The 24,585-nt window shown below is 38.0% G+C and overlaps 1 protein-coding gene across 7 annotated transcripts in view; it reads left to right on the top strand.

Annotated features, from left to right (window-relative positions):
• Positions 1–24,585, top strand: part of KLHL13 (kelch like family member 13) — a 170,465-nt gene that overhangs the window by 131,328 nt on the left and 14,552 nt on the right. For all 7 annotated transcript variants that reach the window (XM_058658642.1, XM_058658639.1, XM_058658638.1 and 4 more), the window contains 3 exons: positions 4,641–4,782; positions 18,338–18,470; positions 19,021–19,217. In XM_058658642.1, the coding sequence (XP_058514625.1) occupies positions 4,669–4,782; positions 18,338–18,470; positions 19,021–19,217 (444 nt within the window). In that variant the 5' untranslated portion in view covers positions 4,641–4,668. The remainder of the gene's footprint in view (positions 1–4,640; positions 4,783–18,337; positions 18,471–19,020; positions 19,218–24,585) is intronic.

The raw sequence follows: 24,585 nt of genomic DNA, 5'->3' as shown, positions 1-24,585 counted from the left end.
ATGTTTTGTCTCTAACCTAATGCTCTCTTTCAAAACATAATTTTTTTTGAGCAAGCATGGTTGACTGGTTCATGCACATTGTGAAAGATGACTTTTGTGCCTTGTGGTTGATTATTGTTTGAAATAAGATGTGTCTAGTAGTGGTGGGGTGTGCAAGTGTAGTGTGACAGTAGTATGCCTAGAGCATAATGCTGCAACCAAATGAAACTTGATTTTTAGAAAAGAACATTGGTGAACAGTGTCTTTCCCAGGAACTGTGGTTTACAGTGTTGATATAATGGGACTCTTTGGACAGGTTTTGACATATTCCAACTTAGCATGGGAAAATGAATGCAAATAACAGTTGCTTGAAGTAGAATTAAACTGTTATTCTTATAGAATCTTATGTAAAGCTTTGCTGCTTAATTGTCCTATAAACTTCAAGGCAATTATTTACCTATGTACCATTCATACTTGACTTTTAAATAGATCAGTCTGAGGAGAGAGCAGAGATAGCCTGTTAGGTAGCCTTGGAAGAATTAGGGATTTTTCAACTCCAGCATTCTTTACCTTTTTACTGGAAAAAAAAAAAATCTTTGACATGGAGACCTGTTCTGTGTATGCTGGATGTTCATTTTAGCAGCACCTTAAAAGATGACAGTAATTGCCGCTCCTGATGATGCCACATGTATGGGTGCAGAAGGATGGCAAAAAGTGCCTCCCATTCCTACTCCCCATCCCCCATCGAGAAGCAGTGATATTTATATGACCTTCAACCTTTTTTTGACTTGAAAAAAATATCATATTGGTTTTAAAATGTGCTTGTTCATGGAATTGCTCAAGCGTCCGTTTAAATATAGTTTGATGTGACTATGCCCTGAGGTCTTCAGACAGGTATTGCCCCTTTGCAGTGTTGTAGGAAAATGCTCTTCGTGTCCAGTCAATAAACTTAATGAAAAAGAGCTAGATGGGAATCTTGAACATCCTAAGAAGGTTGACATGGCATGTCCTGTCATTGATGCAGGGATAACAAGGACTCTTTTGAATGTTGAGAAGTCAAAAAGTTATCAATAAAAAGTTATGAAGATGATAATTTTAGTGAAGGCTTTTTCAGCCTTCAGAGTAATTAATTAGAAAGCCAGCAATATCATGTTGTGAAGAAAGGGCTCTATTTTCACATTCTGTTCTTCATTCTAAAAGCAAGAGACAAATGACAAGTAAGCAAGTTGTTATCTGTACTTCATTCCAAAAAGCAATTTTCAGGATATGTCACAGGGGCAATGTGGTTTCAGCGCTAACTCCAGTCCCTTTTACATCTGCAGTTTTAGAAAAATGATAATTAATGGTCTTTTAAGCACTGCGTGATAAAGAAGTGTTTTGGGGATGATCCACAAAATGAGATTCTATATTTACTCAGAAGGTATATATTAAGCCTCTCATGTCAGATGCTGTGCATGGAACACTAGAACTCATGAAACAGCGTGCTTGAATATCCTAGTAAAAGATTTTTGGATGATAGAAATTTTCTGGTTAAGGCTACCAACCAACATCAATCTGCTTCTGACCTTTCCAATTGATTTTGCAATTTAAAATAGCTGTGCACAAAAGCTATTTAAAAGTGTGCGTGAGTGTGCATGCTATATATCATGAATTAATTCTTTTCAAGCTATTTCTGAAACTCCAATGGGAAGCTATATCCATTTTTTTACACTTGTTAAAATCTTACTTAAATTATCCTCTTGGTTATTAAATATCTATGAGAGTTGAATAAAACATGGTTACATATTACTAATTCATTTTTGGTTATGCCATAGCTCTAGTTTTATTAGGAAGAATTGATGTCACCCTTAAGGCCAGTATTTTGGTTAATTATTGCAGGATTTAAGACATAGGATTGGTGCCAGAATTAAAGTGTGCTGCAGCCTCTTTTGTTTTTAAAACCAGTTCACTTAGCTTATAGATATGGTAGGATAAATAGATGAAACCGTTATGATGTTGGACAGCCTAGTTAGAAAAATTGTTCAGGATTTAGGAAATTGTAGATTAAAAAAGAAAGAGTTCTTACACTTGAAAGTCCATTATCCTCCTTACTTGTTATGGCCATTTTATCACACTCAGCACAGAACTGTGGGCTCTCTGCTCTTAGGTTGATGCTCAGGGGTCGGTTTTATTATTGTACACCTAACTCCTGAGGAAAAACAGTGCTGCTACTAAGGCATAGTGCAAAATCATTCTGTGATGGTGAATTTTCAATATATCCTAACTGATGTCTTTCAACTATAAAATGTGTTGCTGTATTTTCTGTGCAACTAAGTGACTTATTGACTGCAGGTTCTCCACTCCTCCTTTTTTTTCCTTCTATTTTGTTTTTAAATTTTTGATAAAATTCTGTAGGCTCTGGGATTTCCTTTATCTTCTCCCTAAATTCCCTACTTCCTACTGATTTCCCCCCATATTATGACAATAGTCCTTCATAAGTAGTCATAAGTGCATCATTGCTATTTTAAGTGTATCTTGACATTGTGGGTACAGACAACGGCAGGCAGTCCAGCATCCTGTTGTCAAGATATATTCAACAGTTTCATTGGGAGTCCATCTTTGATTTGGAAGTAGAGGTGCCTACTGCAATTTATCTTCACATCTGGATATGATAGTCTCATTACACAGTTACTATACATTTCCTTAAATGAAAAGCCGTAAGAAAAAATCATCAACTGGAATAAAGTTAAAAACAATTTACAACACCATGGAATTAAATAACGTGCTACAGAATGGCCAATGTGTCCATGAAGAAATGAAAAAGAAATAAAAAACCTTATTGGAGAAAATAATGCTACTGTGTGATCTGAGACAGTGAAGAATTTAATAATAGAAAAGAAACTACTTTGAAGAAATGAAAATAAAAACATAAAAACATTTTATGCCATACCCCCAATTACTATAATATAGATACAGAAATAACTTGTATCTATTTTTATCCATTTATTTGAAACAATGAAAATACCACTAGCCATAGATATTTCGCTAAATGACCCCAAATTAAGTGAGAGACACTACTACAAAAAATGATTTCAAGTATGAAATATTCAGATGGGGCTGATTAGAATTATTACTAAGAAGATGAGGTAGTGTATTAATATATCACAGTCCATATTTGACTTCTACCAATGAGAGCTTTCGAGTTGAGATGAGGTTCAAAGCTTAGTCCATCCAGTTTCATAATTGTTGTGACTGTAGTTGTTTGAACCCTGCCTTAGCTTACCTTCATCTGTAATCAAAAGGAGATGCTGGTAGTATCTATTGTTTTGGGATTTTTAAAAGAATTAAATGAGCACATACGTATGAAATTCTCGACAAGTATCTGACAGAGTGTCTATTCAATAAGTGGTAGTTATCTATCTTTTTAATTTTTAGAATTTGCCTTCATAAAAAAGAGTGAAATGAACACACATATATTTGATTCATTGGTTCATTCCCCAAATGCCTATGATATCTACGAATGGGTCTGTAGGAGGCCAGAAACTGAGGCCCAAGTTCTGGAGTCGTCACAGCTACTTTGCAGGACTCATGTTACCAACAAATTAAATTGCAAGAAGGGCTGTGACTTGAATCAGCACTCCAATGTGGGATTCAGGCATTCCAAGTTGTGTCTTAACCATTGCACCAAATGCTCACCACATTTTTATTTTTTTTAAATTAGATTATGTGAATTAATTTTAACTGCGAGAAGCACAATTTAATACAATTGCTATTTAGTTAAAATATCAAAATAAATTTTTCAGTCCCTAAATAGCTGTTATGACTATAGATTTTGATCGAATTTTTAAAAATTTTTTGATTTTTAATTTGAAAAGCACATGAGAGTCGAGGCAGTGGGAAAAATTCCTGGGGCTGGTATCTTGGCATAGCTGGTAAAGCTGCCACCTGCAACCTTTGCATGCCATATGGCCACTGTTCCATGTCCTGACAGTTCCACTTCTGATCCAGATCTTGCTGATGGGCCTGTGAAAGCATGGGAAGATGGCCGAAGTGCTTGGGCTCCTACCACCCGTGTGGGAGACCTGGATGGAGCTCTTGGCTTTGACCTGAGCTAGCCTCAACCGTTGCAACGATTGGGGAGTGAACCATTAGATGGTAGATCTCTCTTTGTGTTTTTGTAACACTGCCTTTCATTAAAACAGAGAGAAGTCTTCCATCGGCTGGTTCACTCTCTGAAATGGCTGCATCCCAAATGATCAGGACTTGGCCACATCAAAGCTAGGAGCCAGTCACCCTAATCACTAGGTCCATCTTTTTCCTTCCCAGATATTAGAAGTTAAAGCAGCTAGGACTTTAATTGTTGCTCTGATATGGGGTGCTGGCAACACAGGCGGTGTCTTAATGTACTGCACCACAGTTTGCTGTGCCACAACCTGCTATGCCACATGCAGGTTCCTGTGTCAATTTTTAAGTTAAGGTTTTAGATACCTGCCAAGATAGAAAATATGCATAATATTCTACAAAAAATATTTATTTTGTGGTATAGTGGCATGAATTTAAAATAGTGAAGCAAAGTTGAATATATTCTGCAGATAGATAATTGACAATAATGGTTACTTAAATCTCATTGGGATGAATTATGCCTGTTTTAATTTCCCTTTCTTATTTTAAAAAAATTTCAGATCTCTTGTGGAAGAGGAAGATCAGCACATGAAATTGTCCCTTGGGAGCAGCGAAATGGGCCTCTCATCCCATTTGCAGTCTTCCAAGGCAGGAACCACACGCATCTTTACGAGCAATACTCACAGTTCTGTGGTGTTACAGGTAATCTCAGGTGTTCCTTTCATATGATTTATATGGCTTTAAAAAAACAGACGTTTTTATTGTATGAGATGTCAAAATCTCTAGGAAACAGTGCCATAAAAATTACATTTCTGAATATCCAGATGAATGCGTATTTGGGGAGAATAGAGTCATCCGTTACTACCAACAGGGGATTGAGTCTGCAACCACTCTCCCCACTCATACCAAGTCCTTGGGTGCTCAAATCATCTTAGTATGCATATGTAAACTAATTACTTCTTTCCATATACTTTTCAATGCTATGTAGTGTGTATTTTCTAATATAGTAAGTGCATAGCTGTCATGCTCTGTATGATGAGGAGAATGATGACAAGAGAAAAATCTATATGTGCTTACCACAGATACAAGCATCATAAAGAAAGCTGCAGTTTCAAATCATGCTTGGTTCAATCCATGGATGTTAAACAAATGGGTACAGAGAGCTAACTGTCCTGTTAGAGCTACTATTCTAGAGACAAGACCTTCTTCCACCAAGAGAAAGAATTACCCTCTGCATTTTATATAGATGGCAAATTATTTTTACAATGGGAAACAACTAGAAAGTTTTAAATTTTGCATCACTAGGGAAACGGTTACGTTAATTATATTGCATCAAATCTTTGCCACACTGTCCTAAAAAGAATTAGATAAGACTGTAAGATACTAAATAAAGAAATTAACAGGGAAATATAATATATCATACAATGGAATATGATTCAGCTATACTCACAAACTGAGGGGTAGATCCATGGTACCTTGGATCCATGAACCTTGGAAATGCTAAATGAAAGAGGCTGCTCTCAAAAGCCTACGTGCGTGAAATATCCAAAATATGCACAGTTACAGAGACACAAAGTACACTAGTGCTTGCTTCAGGTTGGGGAATTTGGGTGGAAATGAGGATAACAGCTAAAGCCAAGAATCTGTTTTTGAAATGAAGTTATTATTCTAAAGATATTCACATATGTATGTATATACTAATACCATTTATTTGTACACTGTAAGTGATTGCTTGAAATATATGAGTGATGTGGCAATAGAGCTGCTAAAAAGTATCACATAATAACATATGTTACATAATTCTTCCCACTTGTAAAAAATTACATACTTTATATACATACAAATGAACGTGAGTGTGTAGCAAAGGATCTGGAAACATCGGCGAGGTTGATGAAGTCACGTTTTGCTGTGCATAATGCTACAATTTTTTAAGCATTGGAAATGGTGTTCTGAGTGTCTTTAGTTTTTTTTTTTTAAAGATTTATTTTTATTACAAAGTCAGATATACAGAGAGGAGGAGAGACAGAGAGGAAGATCTTCCATCCGATGATTCACTCCCCAAATGAGCCGCAACAGCTGGTGCTGCGCCGATCTGAAGCCGGGAACCAGGAAACTCTTCCGGGTCTCCCACGCGGGTGCAGGGTCCCAATGCATTGGGCCATCCTCAACTGCTTTCCCAGGCCACAAGCAGGGAGCTGGATGGGAAGTGGAGCTGCTGGGATTAGAACCGGTGCCCATATGGGATCCCGGGGCTTTCAAGGCGAAGACTTTAGCTGCTAGGCCACGCTGCTGGGCCCTGTAGTTTTAAAAAGAGTAGTTGACAAACCAAGGGTAGCTCCGAACTCTTGTGTTTTAGCCTGTTCCACGCTGGTGGGAAAAACAGTATTGTAAAGGTAACCTGAAAGTTTGTATTACTTGAAGATCTTTGTTCTCATTTTTTTTACATTATTTCCATTTCTGAGCTAGCGCTCTTTATTACTCTTGAAAGACCTTGTTTTCTCTGTTTAAAAGTCTGTTAAAATGATGTTACCGCAAACTGCAATTTTGAGGCCAAGCACTAACAATTCCTTTTGGGATTTAATCTTAGATGAATTGTTGTCAAGAGAACAAGCTAGAAAAAAGTGTTCAATATGTGTAAATGTTACTCTTGTTTTAAAATTAGCGGTAACACCAATCACAGTTTCTGGAGGCATTGAAGGTTCTCTCAGTGGAACATCTCTCCTGAGCAGTCTCACTCTAGAGGACTCTGCCCTGCCTCACCGAAGTCACACGGACAGGGATTCCACCCAAGCTGAAGTTCTAGCTGTACTATTTGCTAGCTATTTGTGTGACTTTGAGAAGGTCATTTGTTCTCTATGTGTCACCTTTGTCATTTGCAATTTGGCTAAAAAAATTCTACAATTGGGCCCAGTGTGGTAGCCTAGTGGCTAAATCCTTGCCTTGCACATTGCCAGGATCCCATATGGGATTTCATGTCCCAATTGCTCCACTTCCCTTACAGCTCCCTGTTTGTGGCCTGGGAAAGCAGTAGAGGACGGCCTAAGGCCCTGGGATTCTGCAGCAACGTGGGAGACCTATAAGAAGGTCCTGACTCCTGGCTTCAGATTAGCTCAGCCCTGGCCATTGCAGCCACTTGGAGAATGAACCAGCAAACCCAAAATCTTTCTCTGCCTCTCCTTCTCTCTGTACATCTGCCTTTCCAATTAAGAAAAAAAGCCCTTGTTCGGGGATTGGGAGGAGAGGGCCTAGCACAGTGCCGTAGTGGGCTAATCCTCCACCTGCAGCACCAACATCTTATATGGGTATCAGTTCTAGTTCTAGCTACTCTACTTCTAATCCCGATTCCTGCTGATGAACTGAGAAAGCAGCAGAGAATGGTCCAAGGTGATCAGTCGTTGCACCTGCATGGAATTCCCAGAAGTTTCTGACTCTGATCTTCAGACAGACGCCAACGTGGCCATTGTGACCATTTGGGGAGTGAGCCAGTAGATGGAAAATCAATCTCTCTCTCTCTCTCTCTCTCTCTCTCTCTTTCTCTCTCTTTCTTTCTGTCCACCCCTTACTCACTCTATAACTGTTTCAAGTAAAATAAATCAAAATCTAATAAAATCCTTATCAGCACTGTGACGTAGTGAGATAAATTTCTGCCTAGGGTGCCAGCATCCTGTATGGGTACCGGTTCATGCCTCAGTTGATTCGTATCCAGTCCAATTCCCTGCTATTGTGCCTGGAAACACAGCAGAGGATGGCCCAAGCCGTTGGTACCCTACACCTATGTGGGAGACCTGGAAGGAGCTCCTGGTTTTGCATCAGCTCAGCTCTGGCCATTGTGGCCTCTAGGGAGTGAACCAACGGACGGAAGATTTTTCTCTGCCTATCGTTTTTTCTGTAAATTTGCCTTTCCAATAAAAATAAATAAATCTTTTTAAAAAATTCTAAGATTGAATATTGCAATTTATCGGCTAGTAAGGTACACAGTAAATTCATTTCTTCCAAAGAAGTTAAGCAGGGAAGGTGACAGAGGAAATGGAAATAAATTAGAGGTGAATGGCTTACCAAACTGTGCAATTTGGTTGACTTGAATGGCTGTGGCAGGTTATCTATCTTAACAAACAGACTACAGCCAACTTGATTGTCAGACTACTAAGAAAGCCATTTGATACCTAGTAGGCTTGCGTTCCTAGAACCTTTCTCAAATCTCAGGCAGATTCATGATGGAATTAGCAATGCAAATTACTCTGCTCGAATAGGAAAGATTAGCAAGGGTCAGCTGAAGTGGTGATTGGTGAAGTCTAGGTGTTTTTTTCTTTTTCACCCCTTGACTTCTGTACACCCATAGTTAATTCTCTTGGAAACCCTCTATTCGTAAATTTCTCCCTATTATCAGATGGTCAAGTTATAAATCACATTCCTTGATTAATAAAGATATTGAATATATTTTCATTTGTGCTTGTAGCCACTTGCATGTCACTTTTCGAGAAATATCTGTTCAGATCCCTTTTCCAGTTTTGGTTTGGATTTGGTTATTATTATTACTGGGTAGTGAGGCTTCCAGTGTTTTAGGTACGAATCCCTTATGCATGATTTGCTAGTATTTTCACTGGGCACCTTTACGTTTCTGGTCTCTTGTTGCTCTGCCACAACTGCCCTGCTGCCCTTTAATCCTTTCCCCATTCACCCTTACAATAGTTGTGTCTGCATTGCAGTGGCATCTAAAAGGCTGGAGGGGCAAGGCAAATGCCTGGAAAACTTGATTTTCCATTGTCTACTACACATGTACTGTTCTCTCATACTTTTTTCTCCCATGTTCTACTATTGGAATGCTACATGTCTGATAACCCCCTTTTTATTCATCATGACCCATCTTAAATATTTTTTAAAGATCTACTTATTTTTATTGGGCAGAGAAAAGAGACTGAGAGAAGTATCTTCCATCCGCTTGTTCACTCCCCACATGGCCACAATGGCGAGAGCTATGTGGATCCAAAACTAGGAGCCAAGAGCTAATTTTGGGTCTCCCAATACGAGTACAGGGTTCCAAGGCTTTGGGCCATCCTCTGCTGCTTTCCCAGGCCACAGGTAGGGAGCTGGGTGGGAAGTGGAGCAGCCTATCCCCGGGTTCTAATGCGGTTTGGCTCTTGGGTGTGGCTGTCACTGCTTCTCTCCCCACTTTCCCCAGATACAGAAAAAAAAAAAAAGATTGGAATGAGTTGTCTCATCTACTTCCCCCCCATTCCTCAACCCTCCCACCCTATTCCACGCTCCTCATAGGCATACATCCTCCTTAACTATGTAAACACCATCAAAAATAAAATAAAATTACACACACACACACATAAATATTATGTGGAGCAGCCACAACTCAAACTGGCACCCTTTTGGGATGCTGGCACTTACATGTGGAGGATTAGCCAATTAAGCCATTGCATCTGGCCCTCTATTCATATGTTTTAATCCACATGTTTCAATCCTAAAAGACCTAGGTTACCCTGAGTTCACATAGCCATTTAATAACAAATACTGGGTCTTAAGCTCAGACTTTCTGCCTATAAGTTTGTATTTTCATTTCCTATGTTGCTTTTAATGGTACTGCTTATTAAAATATGGCTATATTAATTATTAGGTAGCTACAAATGTAAAAATTTGTATTCACAAAGGGTTATAGCTTTTGGCATTATGCACTAATAATTTCACTATATTTTAGAATATATACTTTAGAATATTTAATGGCCTGATTATCCTTCTTCCTGTCTCCTGCTAAAAAGAAAAAAAAGTTAATTGCCAGTTGTTAACATGCCTTTGGGGACAAGAAGTTATAACTAAATTGCCATGCTTCAGCTCAGAGCAATGTATGTTATGTGGAAACTTCTTCTGTAAGTAGAAGCGAATAGTTTTGTGATTATATGCCAGGCTTGCTCAAACCCATAAAGGGAGAAAATTCTTCCAGCTTTGGCTGTCAAGGCTGCTAACTGCCATTTTCTCATTTTAAGATCAGTGTCTATCAGATATTCTCGCTAGTTTTTCCTTCATGTTAGAAGCAAAGAATTAAAATTTATTAGAAAAAGTCAAATCCATGTAAGATATTTTTCTATAGATTTACATTATTATTTTGCTAATATAATGTTAAATAAGTAGATTATTCATGAATCTCTACAGATGAATGTATTGCTTTCTGCTAGGTTGACTTCAGTGTTTATCCTCTGGTAAACTCGTGGTTTGTTGATGTTGTCATGTTGTATAACTGTACCCTATTTCAAAAGTTTATGATCATGAGATAAACAGCTTATTGTTTACACAGGAAACACGTACAATGGTTAGCGCAAGTTACATTTGTATAAAAAGAGGAGCTCAGTCTATGCTATTGAGTTTTTTTTAAATAAACGCCAGTGCTGATTTTCCTTTTCAGTTCCTGAATGGCAACTGAGTCTACAAAATGAATCTCCAGTTTCTTCTTAGCCTAACTCTGGGGATATTGCAGTTAGAGCACAATGCGTTAATCCTGCATTTCCATCTGAGTGTTTATAAATTGAAAGGATGTATAGTAGTTTCCCTTTTTAGGTCAATGTAGTGGTATCATTATTTTCTCAATTGAGTATTTTTAGTTATTTAACATGTGTTGAAGTGATAGTGGGACAAACCTGTACCAATCTGAGAGTTTTGTATTGTGTGATGCCTAACTTCAGTTTCTGCCTTTTGGTAGCATTTAGCAATACAGATTACTAATTATTGATCTTGCACCTTTGATGAATTGACATGCTAGTTCTATGATTTTTTTTCTGTAGATTTTGTGCCATTTTCTTCACAAGCTATCATTTTGCCTATAAGTTAAGTTTACTTCATCCTTTCCAGGCCTTTATTGCTTTTCTCGTGTAATTGCTCTGTGGACAACTTCTAAAAAATGTCAAATTGATGAGAATATATATTCTTGTTTTGTTCTTGGTGATAGGCGTGGGAATAGGACTTCGCTCTAAGATAATGTAGGTTTGAGGAAATTCCTTTGAAATGTGCTGAGAGATTTTTAAAACCAAGAATAGATGTTGGAGGTTTTCAGACGATTTTAAATAGTTATTGAGATGATATGGTACAGTGCACCCTTCCTCAGTCCTGAGGCAAAGTCCTTTTGTCTCCTCTACGTAAAGCCCCAGAAGCCCATGTTTCTCCACTCTGCTGGCTTGAGGAGGAACTCGCTCTAGTCCTTTGTAGGCTTTGCAGAATGTTCGTTGTATTCCGTCTGGATGACTCTTGCCCCGACACATATACTTACTCAGCTGAATACTGGAGGGAGAACCTTATCCGATCTCTGGAGTATTCTTTCCGGGCAGCTCTCTTCCTTGCATTCTGTTCTATAATCCTGTCTGCCTTGATTGCCCCATACTCTTTGCCCCAGGAGAATATTGAGTTTTACCTGAGTTTTTACTCCCTGTACCTCTGTTTGGAATCTCTAAGGCAGAAAATCATAACAACTTGCAAGCCCTTAATTTGTTTCTCATCCTTTACAGTTTCCTCCCCATCAGTGTTTAATTTTTCATACAAATGATTTTTTTCTAGTTTAAACTATTTCAGGAAGTAATGTAAAGCCAGATTGTTTATTCATGTTCACTAGAAACCTGATAGAGGATATAATGGATAAATTGTGAAATCCAGACTTTGAGGGGCCTCATTATTTGAGAGGAGATTTGTTTGGTGATAGCTCTGTGAAGGAGATCCTCTTTGAAATGGTTTCTGAAAATGGGAGGACGTTGCAATGAAAAATAGTCTCATAAAAGAAAGTGCTAGTGAAGCAGTGAGCCTGGTTTTTACCAGTGAGACAGTTTACAGAGGACAAGCTGATAAGGCGGGTCAGAGTACACTGGGAAATCATAGAAAGGAAGGTTGACTTGTTGGGTTGGGCCAGATTGGAGAAGGATTTGAAAACCAGGAGTCATGATATAATACAGCAATAGGGAGCCATTTACATGTTGTTCAACTCTAACCAGCATTCTACAGTGAGCTTTCTGTCAATAGAAACTGGTATATACACCCGGGATTTCTTTCAAGGGCATCTGTTCCTTTTCTGTTCTCTGAACAAGATGGAAAGCAATGTCTTTAAACATGATATCATTTTGATCAAACACATTGACTTGAAGATTGAAGGAAACTCATTCCTTGATCTTTTCCTTTTCACTCTCTTTCTTTTGGTAAAGATTTATTTATTTTTATTGGAAAGGCAGATGTGTAGAGAGAAGAGACAGAGAGGAAGATCTTCCTTCCGATGATTCCTTTCCCCCAGCGGCCAGTCTGAAGCCAGGAGCCTCTTCCAGGTCTCCCACACAGGTTGCAGGGTCCCAAGGCTTTGGGTCACCCTTGACTGCTTTCCCAGGCCACAAGCAGGCAGCTGGATGGGAAGTGGAGCTGCCTGGATTAGAACTGGAAGCCATGTGGGAACCCGGCATGTTCAAGGCGGGAAATTTAACCGCTAGGCTATCGCGCTGGGCCCCCCTTTTCACTCTCTTAATCTTTGCTCACAAAACATTTTCCCACTAATTTTATTATGCTACAGAATGTGTTTATTTCCTTCCTTTACTAAATTATAGTCATCAGAACTAGTTATATTATTGTAATAAATTATTTCTAGTGAAGGATTTAATGGGGAGATTTGCTTCTCTGATTTGTTTCGATAACATCAGTGTAACTTTTTCTCAGAATAGCAATCTATTTTGTTGAAAAATTATTGACATCCAACTTTAACTGGTTTTAAACTTGTGAGATGGAGAGACCGAAGGTGAGAGGGAGAGGGTGAACACAAGGATGAGCAAACAGGAGAAAGAGCAAGTTCCCATCCACTGGTTTACTCTGAAGCTGGAGTCAGGGACTCAGTCCAGGACCAGCTACCTCACGAGTGACAAAGCCCAAGAGCTTGAGCATCACCTGCCCCCCTTCCCCGGCGTGCATTAGCAGGAACCTGGAATCCCAAGTGGAACAGGAACTTGAACCGAGGCATTCATTGTGCTTTGTAGTGCAAGCTTCCTAATTGTCAGCCCCAAGGAAGTTTTCCTATAAGTTATTAATAACCTATCTGCTTTCTCCATTTTTTTTGTATTTTGAACTCATTGTCTTACTTCAGTATGATTATTAGATTTATCAAACTCTTATATTTTAGACATTCTTAATACTAGATATATACCCTTGATCTCATAGGATTTGGAGTTTTGATGCATTGGGTGAGTTTTATACAGAGAAGGGGAAACATTTTAAATGCTTCTTTTTTTTCCTTGCAAATACAGAGGAAGGACAAAATGCGAACATTTATAGGAAGAAGGAAAAGCAAATCTCAAATTGCGGACACATGAGTCCTGCTTATGTCAAAACTAAAGCCTAGGAAAACAGAGAAATGAGATTAGTGTAGAATTAAAAAAATCAGTTTAAGTTTATACAAGCCTTTAAAAAATTATTCGTTTGTAAAGCAGAATTACAAGAAAAGGGAGATGCAGAGAAATCTTCCATCCACTGGCTCACTTCCCAGATGACTGCAACAGTTAGCACTAGGCTAGACCAAAGCCAAATGCCAGAAGCTTTATCCAGGTCTCCCAAATGGTGTGGGGGCCCAAACTCTTAGGGAGCCTTATGCTGTTTTGCCAGGCCATTAGGAGGAAGCTGGGTTGGAATTGGAGTAGCCAGGACATGAACTGGCATGCGTATGGTATGCCAGCTTCACAGGTAGCTGCTTTGCCTACTATGCCACAGCACGTTTACCAATATAAACCATTTCAAAGACAAGATTCAAAAATAGGAAGCTGAGCAATTTGCACTAAGCAAAGCTATCGAGGTGTATAGTGGGTTAGCATATGGAGATGCACAAGTTTATAAAAAGCTGACAAAAGTGGTGACCACAAATTTGGAAGAAAATGATTTACAATAGGACACATTTTGAGTACAGGATATCTTTGGAGTCTTCCTAGAGTTAAACTGGGGGAAAGATTACTGGAAGTAAAAAGAAGATATATAGGAAAACACATGGGAGCTGCAGAAGCTAACGTCCGACTTTTTAATTTTGTGCAGAGATATAGAGGAAGGACATTTTACTAAACACAATAGAGTGTAGTGTAGAAGGAACTTTTTAGAGAGAGCCATGATATCCAGGAAAAGAGAAAGATATTAAGATCTGAATTGACAGATCTCATTTGTATAAAGATAATAATCTAGAATACAATTAACAAATATAGTATTGAATTAATAGCGGGATCATTCATATATGAAAATAAATGTCCTGAGATGTAAAGGAAACTACTTTGCACTCAGAAAATACATGCAAAATCTCAAAAGCAGATAGTTTACCAAAGATGAATGAATTATCTTTAAACTAGAAGATGCACAATGTGTGATAAAATTCATCTGGGTACATCAGCTTCTTTACTTTTGTCATCTTCCAGTTAAAAAGAGAAAGTGAAATGCATGAATGTTCAAACATGTGAAGAAGGTGTGAAGACCTTTGGTGCTGTATCTGAGCTGTCTCAATCTTGAAGATTTTGCACATATTTCCGCAAATAATTTTAATGGGATGAACAAGGAATGAGAAAGACAGTGCTAGAAATATAAGTAACGCTTTTCATTAAAGGGCAAAAATAAGGAATTCAAGGTAGTAGGAATGAGGCTTAGTGACATTATTCTTTTCCAGATTAAACTATTTGCATGAGTATTTTATAGGAAGTAGAGCTTAGTAAATGACTTAGTAAATGAGCCAAGGATTTTTTTCCCTTAAGGAAGTAACTAATTGTATCCAATGATTGCCCTTGACTGAATAAGCCATGCTTGCTTCTATGTAAGCTCGAGGGGAATTCAAAAATGTTTTGGTAAGTCAAAAAAAAAGGATGTATATAGTACCTACTCTCATCTCATTAGTATCTTAACTTTTTTTTGCCAGTTATGGTATTTTTCCTAAGACAAATTAAGTCTTTTGACTTGCTATTTGTCTGAAAACTATAAAAATACACTCTTTAAACCAATACTCACTTATAATAAAAACTCCCACAGATATGCTTGCACAAGTAAGTACATGTACAAGGAAATTCACTGAGGCATGGCTTACAGTTGTAAGAGTTGAGAGATTAGGGCCCGGCAGCGTGGCCTAGCAGCTAAAATCCTCACCCTGAACATGCCCAGGGATCCCATATGGGAGCCGGTTCTAATCCCGACAGCTCCACTTCCCATCCAGCTCCCTGCTTGTGGCCTGGGAAAGCAGTCAAGGACGGCCCAAGCCTTGGGACCCTGCACTCGTGTGGGAGACCTGGAGGAAGTTCCTGGTTCCTGGCTTCAGTTCGGCGCGCACCGGCCCGTTGCGGCTCACTTGGGGAGTGAATCATCGGATGAAAGATCTTCCTCTCTGTCTCTCCTCCTCTGTGTATATCCGCCTTTCCAATAAAAATAAACAAAATCTTTAAAAAAAAAAAGAGTTGAGAGATTAGCTAAATGTTCAACGAGAGCAAAATTGATAAATATGTTGCAGTATGCTGCCCTATGCTTCATTCAGAGTGAAGAAAAATTATGTGCAATGATGCAAAAGGCCATGTTACCTGCTGAGGTGGGGTTTTGGAAATGTGTAACAGTGTGTATTACATCTTATTTGTTAAACTCCACTAGGTTAAATATAGAACGAAATCTTGGACTGTCATAATGGCTCAACTGGCTAATCCTCCACCTGCAAACAATGGCATCCCATATGGGCATCAGTTTGTGTACTGGCTGCTCCACTTCCTATCTAGCTACCTGCTTATAGCCTGGGAGAGCAGTGGAGGATGGCCCAAAGCCTTGGGACTATGCCACTTGTAAAAGACCTAGAAGAGGCTTCTAGCTCCTGGCTTTGGATCGGCTCAACTATAACCATTGCAGCCACTTGGGTCGTGAACCAGTGATGGAAGATCTTTCTGCCTGTCTCCTCTTCTTTTGTAAATCTGCCTTTCCAGTAAAAATAAATCAATCTTTAGAGTGATACCTTGAAACATATACTAAAATGTTTATAGTAGTTACTTTTAGTAACTTACTAGAAGTAGTTTCAGTTACTAAAAGTAACTACCGTTTCTAGAAAAAAAGGTGGCCTTTTAGTTCTCAATTTGTTTTTCCATATTTCAACTTTCTTTAAAAACATGCATTTAGTTGTTAAAAACCTTTAATCTGAGGGAATGAAGCGAGCCAAGGCCTTGGGAGCCAACCTTGCCTTCACTTAGGGCATAACCCATTTCCTTATTGGGAGAACTTTTATAATTTTCTGGTTTGTAGTTAATTGGTTACAAAATTTAAGTCATGTGCAAGTAGACTACATGGATCTACAAGTAACAAGTGTGATTTCTGCATGAAAATCTGACTACTTCTTTTGTTCATGTGCTGATTGAAGGTTAAATGCTACTCCCCAACTGTGTCCCAGTTGATGGTTTCTTCCTTTGCTTCGTTTTTTTATCCTCCACCCCTGTGTCATCATGTGATGTTTGTGTTCGTCCAATTTGAAGGTGAATGCCATAAGCTCACTACATTTGAGACCTCATTTTGATTTCTTTTTTAAAGATTTATTTTTATTTTTATTACAAAGTCAGATATACTGAGAGAAGGAGAGATAGAAAGGAAGTGGAGCTGCCAGGATTAGAACCAGCGGCCATATGGGATCAAGGCGAGGACCTTAGCCACTAGGCCACGCCGCCGAGCCCCTCATTTGGATTTTAAAGGAACACTTCAGCATGACGATATTCTCGAAAAACTGACATCTTTTTACTCTTCCTAAATTGTACCCAGGAAATATATGAAATCTGCTCTCTTTATGTTAGTAAAAAGAAAACACTAAAGACTAAATTATAAATACTTATTTGAGAGACAAAGAGAAATATGAAGAGCTCCCCATGCACTGGTTCACTTTCCTAAATGCTTGCAAAGGATGGCGGGCGGGGTGAGGGGGGCGAGGAGGTAGGGGGCAGGGCCACTGCTGGGAACCAGGAATTCCATCTAGGAACTAACTACCTGAGGCCGCATGGCCACCCCTCAAGGTCTGAATCAATGAGAAGCTGAAGCCAGCAATCCAGCCCTGGTGTATTGATGTAGGACATGGGTGTTTCAACCCAGGTCTTACGTGCTGAATCAAATGCCTGCTCTGTTTTTACTATTCTGAATAAAAGAAAGAGTTGATACATTCACAATAAAAACTGAAAATAGGGGGATGGGATGCATAACATTTGTGTTTACAAAGGGGGAAAAAAGGCATTTTGGAAAGATGTTATATCTTTGAATGGGACATATGGCAATCATTGTCAGAGGAAGAGAACTGGTATAGAACTGTATGTTAAAGTGCATGTGTGATGTATAAATATTTGGGGATAAAATATTTATCTTTATTCTTAGAGAACAAAGTGGCTTAGTTAACTCTTTGAGGGTACAGTCCTGTAGGTTGAAGTATTTTTAAAAAAAGATTTGTTTATTTGAAAGGCAGAGTAAGTGTGACATGGAGGAGGAGGGAAATCTTCCAGCTCTGGTTCATTCACCAAGTGGCCACTGCGGCCAAATCTAGACCAGGCTGAAGCCTGGAGCCAGAAAATCCATCTAGGTTTCCCATATGAATGGGAGGGGCCCAAGGACTTGAATCATCTTTCACTGCTTTCCCAGTCATGGTGGCAAGGAGCTGGATTGGAAATGGAGGAGTCAATTCAAATCAGGCCTTCGATATGGGATGGCATCTCAAACAGTGGCTCAACTCCCTAACACAATGCCAGCCCTCCTCTATTTGTTTTCAACTAGTTTTAAAAGATTGTTTTATTTAATTGAATGGCAGAGTAACAGTGAAGGAGAGACAGAGAAGGAGATCTTCCATCCACTAGTTCACTTACAAAATGATTGCAGTGGCTTTGGCTGTGCCAGGCTGAAGCCAGGAGCCTTGGAACTCCATGTGGGTCTTCAACATGGGTGGCAGGCGTCTGAGCACTTCTGCCATCTTTTGCTACATTGCTAGGCACATCAGCAGGGAGCTGAATCGAACGTGGAACAGCTGGAATCCAGTAGGTGCTCTGATATGGGATGAGTGTGTCACAGATGTCAGTTTCATTTGTGCGACACACCTAGGCTCTGTTCTTCGTTTATATGTCTTGATCTTTTTTTTTTTTTGTACAGTGAAATAGAATGTGTGTTACCACTTGTCAAAAGAGGTGTTTCATTCTTTATTATTGTCACAAATATATCACATCACATCAATATGTGTAAACTCGTTTTACCTTGCTTAGCAGCTCAGCTCATCGTCTTGTTGCAGGGCTTTGACCAGCTTCGGCTTGAAGGATTGCTTTGTGATGTGACCCTGATGCCTGGTGACACAGATGATGCCTTCCCTGTGCATAGAGTTATGATGGCATCTGCTAGTGATTACTTCAAGGCTATGTTCACAGGTAATTTGACTTTTAAACTCTGCATCCTCATTTAAAAAAAAAATCTGTGTTTATGTTTTAGTTCAGACTTCACATGTAGTTCTTTTTGTCCATATCTTTAGAAAAAGAGAAAGTATCCAAAAGAATATATATATATATATATGTGTGTATATATATATATAATAGTTTTGAGTTAGCACCGTTTTAACATGAGAAATTGGCACCCTTGTTTATATATTGTGTGTTTTTATTTCACATTTTAGAAAAAGATACATGACTGGACAATCAAAGGACCTGTGTCCTAGTAACAATAACCTTTAGTCCCTCAAAAGATAACCGAGGGACAGGAACGTGTTTTAGAAGCACTGGCATCATATATAACCTCCATTCGGATAAAGATAATCCTGCTCAAGTACTTTCTTTGAACTGTAAAATATGCAAAAGCTAACCCGGATAGAAATGCTTACACAGAATAAGACTTCTCCTTGATTTTATTGCATCTAATTAGCAACAGAAGTGAACTTGACCTTAATTATCCACCTTCAGTTAATTGAATATCTTTTTATTTAAGGTGGGATGAAAGAACAAGATTTAATGTGCATTAAGCTTCATGGCGTGAGCAAAGTCGGCCTAAGGAAAATTATTGATTTCATTTATACTGCAAAACTTTCTCTTAATATGGACAACCTCCAAGACACGCTGGAAGCTGCCAGCTTTCTACAGATTCTGCCGGTTCTGGACTTCTGTAAAGTATTTCTCATTTCTGGGGTAAGGGATTTTCAAGTCTTATTTTTCCTGAAGTAGATTCTGATGTAGCCTGTGTGACCCGGGACTCATAGAATCTGCTGTGGAGACATGTCAGACTATTGCTGTTAGGGAGTGGTGTCATGTGGTCTGGCCGCTTAAGCAGAAATTAAAGCAAGTCTTTAAAAAAATGACATCATTTAATGAAAGCATTTGTGCACTTAGCTGATAGCAGGTAGTAATGATGTTGGGTCAAGATACACAAATATACCTTCACCTGTTTGATAATGTTCTATATTGTGATACAGCTTTGTTCACCTTAGTGATTTTATATAAACAGACTTCTCAGAATTATACAGAAAAGTAATCTGAGTTTCTGGAAGTCTTTGAAATATACTTGGTGGCGATGTTTTTCATCTTTTGATATAGGAATTAGATCTTAAGAAGAACTAATATTTATATATATAGACAGGTCAAGATCTGAGTCTTGATTTCATACAAACATCACTCCTGAATCCTGTTTACCTGTTTTTAGTGGGTGAGAAGGGGTTGTACAACTAGCAGTCAACTAAGTTCTTCACTGTCAGTCATATACTTCCTAAAGATGGTGTTTTATTTTTGTTCAGAATCTTCATTTTTACTTTTCAGAAACTAAATGCCTGTCTTACACAAAAAGTATTGCTAACATTTCAAGAATTCATAGATCTTGCTTTCATGAATTAAAAAATTATGACAGCAGTTATATTGATGCATTTTCCAGTTCATTATGTTGATGAATTACATGTTGTTCTGTAATTGATTTTAACTTGTATGAACTTTAATAATAGTAAATAATGGCTGTTATTGTTAAAAACTGCCTTTTTTGAATGTTGGATCTATTATAATAGGAACAGTAAGTTTGACGAGAATATATCCTTATTTTAACAAGCTACTATTCATCTTGGGAAGTCAGCCATTAGTAATATAACTAGGCCATTGAAAGTGTGTGTTTGTATGTTTGTTTCCATTTTAGCATACTCAAACTACTGTCTGACAAAAACTTGCAAAATTTTAAACAAATTGTTATTTTAAAGAGTTTTATGGCCACATTGTTATCCTTGACTTGTATTCTTTGTTGTGCAATTATCCCAAGAGAAGGATTTTTTAAAATATTTGCTCACAAGCTAAGTTATATTTTGAACATTGAATTATCTTGTATTTTAAGACCTGTATAATGACATCAAATATTATGAGGAAATAACATTTATGTACAATTATAGCTCACATAACCTAAGCACTAATATGCTTGAAGTTCTAGAAAGAAAAAAAAATTGTTTTTGATAGAATTCTATATTTTAATCACTTGTGTGGGTAAGGAGAAGTGATGGTGTGTTAAATGTAAGTTAACCCAGAAAGTAGTTAGACATTATTTTTGAGCAATAATTTTAAAAGTGATACTGAAATCACAATGGTCTTTGAGCTAAAGATACCAGTTTTCTGTAATAGTGTCAATCTCAGTAGGGAAAGAACCAACCCTGCTCCTATTTTTGCTATTTGATTCATCTCTTTGGGTGCAAATTAGCAAGACTGTTTGTAGGACCTGAAATTTTGTTCTTGCTGTGCTATTTACTTGGTCATTATGGAGTAGAGGACCGTGAAATGCGAAACAGTGAGAGAGAAGGCAGAGTAGGTAGACGTTTCAATAAAGCCCAAACCGTCCATATATCATGGGGATCATGGAAGATTGCCTTTGTTCAGTCACACATGCCTTTAAACATTAACTTAGCGTTTGTCCTTATGACATTGCAAACCTAAAACATGCTCAATGTTGTGCAGCCGTTCCCTCATTTAGAAGCAGTTTGAAGTTTTTGGTTCATTATTTGTTTGCAGTTTGAAATTTTTAAACTAGCATTTGTCCCACCAAGTTGTTGTTTTGGTGGATTAGGCAATTCACCAGGTAATTCACCAGATGGCTGAACTAGGACATTTGAAATTGAACTGGAAATATGCTAACTTAGATTTAAAGACATATAGAATAAATAAAACATAAATAAAATAAATACAGATATATAGAATAAATAAAACACAGTAAAGCTGTGGAATAACATGTAACATTCCTCTCCTCCTTCAGTGCTATCCTCCTTCCTTCTCATCTTCCTTCCTGCATTATATCTAAAAACCATATCAAATATGTTAAAAACCAATTTAAAATTAAAAATTAAAAAATTAGAAGTCAAAGTTGGCACACAGAAAGATGTGAAATAAGCCATTTAATTTTATGTGATAGCATGTTTAATTAGAATGAGATTGCCATTGAATTTGGTCTTGGCATGATGTACTTTACAGTTTCTTCATTGGGATTTTTCCCATTGCAGTTGTCGTTGGTTCTACCTGTATATTAAATAGCAGTGATAGGGCTGTGGATCATACAGTGAGATGAAGAGAAATTTTTTTTTGAAGTGAATACTTGAAGACAGAAAATACTTGGAGACAGAAAATGAAGGGAATTCGTTTGGGGGGGCGGGGGCAAGGGTAAAAGGCAGAGAAAAATGGAGAACATGATTATCTCCAGGGAAAAGCAGACTGAGAAGTCATTGAAAAGGGTTTACTTTGCTTTGGAGGCATTCTTGGTGTGAGCATCTCCTACATCACAGATCTGTTTGGGTTCGGGGTTCCTTAGTTCAGTGGTAGAGAACCTTTGTTTCATCCAGGGGCATTTGAACATTGATAATGTCATTTAGGGTCTATATACAATTATCAGCTTGAACATTGGCCTGCTTTGATTTATGGAATTTGAATTCTTTCCTACAGTTACTTTGGCAAGGCCAGATTAAATGTTTTTTTGCAGGCCAACCTTCCCAACCCCTGCATTGGTCTAAATTAGTTTTTATTCATAAAAATTAAGAAACATATATTTTAAGATAAAGTTTTCTTTACCTTTGGGGAGCTTTTACCCAAATTAGCGTTAAGATGCACAGAATTAGATGACAATGAATCAGAATTACTTCTCTCCCAGAAGAAACCAGTCTGACTTGCTTAATTTCCACGGCTGGTAATGAGCCTAATACCCAGATGGGTGAAGGTCAGTTGTTTATAGTAAGGCACCCATTTTGATTGATTGTTACTCATATTGTGCTGATAGCTGAATATTTTGAAAGATGATCCCGATGCCTGTGACCATGACCACTCATTCTGACCTACCTGCCATCTAGGACTCTATAGAAACAAGAGGCCTAGGCAGGACGCAAGTCACTTCAGTCTCACGGTGACCCTTGTAATAACTAACATTGCATCCAATATAGGAAATGCATATAAGTGAAAAGGAGTAGAGACTTGGGTTACCCAAATTGGAAATACTGTCAGCATGTAGCTCATATGGCATTTAAAAACTGAAGATTTTTTTAAAGCTTTTTTTTCTTTTTTTAACCATCCCTTTGTTTCTTATTTTTTAAAAAAAATCTCTTCCTGTATCCTAAAGTCTGTCATGTGACAAGAGGTTCTGGAGAAAATGTGTTACTTTCTTTGCTCCCAAGTGGCTGACTTGATTTTTTGACTCTTGTCCTTTTTTTTTAATTATTGTTAAAATGGCAGACTGAAATATACTATAAGCTATTTAGCACTGGGGAGAATTTAGTACCTTCAGTAGCTGAAAGGGTCCCCCAGTTTTGCCAAATTCCTTAGCATTTGCATCTCCCTTGAGAGCCTAAAAGCAGACAATCATGTTTGTCTAAGTAGGACTTTCTTTGTATAAAGCACTTTTTAAACAATATCAGATTTCTGATGATGAAAGCTGCCTTAAACTACAAATTAAGTTCCTGCCTGTCTGTGGGTACTTCATGTATAATCTGAAGGCTAAAACAGCTATTAACAGCTGTAAATTAATGAGAATAATCCTTGAAAAATTATGACGTCAGAGTTTTCTTTAGGGTGACTGTGAAAGATTGTTTGGTTATAGCAGAATAATTTGTAATAATTTACGTCAAGAAAATTCAAATATGCGTTTGATTATTTTAAAAACAATTTGTGGGTTCCTACATTTAGTTGTACAATTTTGTTCTTTTTTGCTGCTTTGTCTTCAAATGCTAGTATAATCATTTGAGTTAACTTTTGTTATCATTGTTGTTCAAGTCTACTCTACTGGGAACTTTGGCTAGATTTCCATATCAAATTAGATGAATTCAGATTAAATTGGACTTCTTCCTTCTTAGGAATTTAGGCTTTCAATTTACTTTAAATTTTCAAAGTGGAATATATGGGTATATATGCATGAAGTAGATACTATGTATTACTTCAAATATCACTTTTTAAACCCTACAAGCTAACTGTTTAGAGATCTGTTAGCTGAGACCCTTACAAGAATCAGTAATCGTAACTGAGGTGTGAATTGAAAGCAACAGTAGTAAAATCATCTTTTTGAAGATTTATTTATTTTACTTGAAAATGTTCCAGAGAGAAAGTGAGAAGCAGAGAGTGTGAGATCTTTCATCTTCTGGTTCATTCCCCAGATGATGGCTAGAGCTGGGCTGATCCAACCAGGGAATCCAGGAGCTCCTTCCAGATCTCCCACATGAATGCTGGGGTCCAAGGCTTGGGGCATGATCTGCTGCCTTTTCCAGGCCATTGACAGGGAACTGGATTGGAAGTGGAGCAGCTAGGATGCAAAGCAGCACCTGTATGGAATGCCAGCACCACAGGCAGATGATAAATTTGCTGTGCCACCACACCAAACCCCAGATAATACTTCTTTACAATTGAAGATCATCTAGCATTATTCCATCATTTTTGGTCTATATATATTTTTGATATTTTAGATTTTGCATTCTGTGATGAACTATTTATTTATTCGTTGTTGTTTTTCATGATACAGATTTGCAGCTATAGGGAGTCCTGCCTCCCTCACCTTTTTCTCCCTCCACATTGTCCCCTCGTACCATCTTCCCCATATTATCACACTAGTGTAGTCCTGTAGTAATAGAATTCTTTTGATAATATACACTTGATAAGAATTTCCTGTCACGTATTTTTCTCATTTGCCTCATTTAAAATGCTTCTAGTAACTTGCTATATTAATTCAACAAGTATTCTTTTTAAACTGCATCTATCATTGCATCATTCTTTTTTTTTAATTTGTTGACATTAATAACATTGAACCTTTACTGTGTACCAACCCACAATAGGCTAGCTCTTGTGTTTGAACTACAGAAAATTCTCAGTCTTTCAGTCAAGAAGATGACTGCCCAGAAGGTTCTGAAACACCTCTCTTAAGTGATTTTTAAGAAAAGACTAGACAGGGCCTGGCTCGGTAGCCTCATGGTTAAATCCTCAACTTGCATGTGTCGGGATCCCATATGGGTGCTGGTTCATATCCCAGCAGCCCTGCTTCCCATCCAGCTCCCTGCTTGTGGCCTGGGAA

This window comes from Ochotona princeps, chromosome X (genome assembly GCF_030435755.1).
Source record: "Ochotona princeps isolate mOchPri1 chromosome X, mOchPri1.hap1, whole genome shotgun sequence".
Taxonomy (NCBI): domain Eukaryota; kingdom Metazoa; phylum Chordata; class Mammalia; order Lagomorpha; family Ochotonidae; genus Ochotona; species Ochotona princeps.
This window is presented reverse-complemented; position numbering and strand designations above follow the sequence as displayed.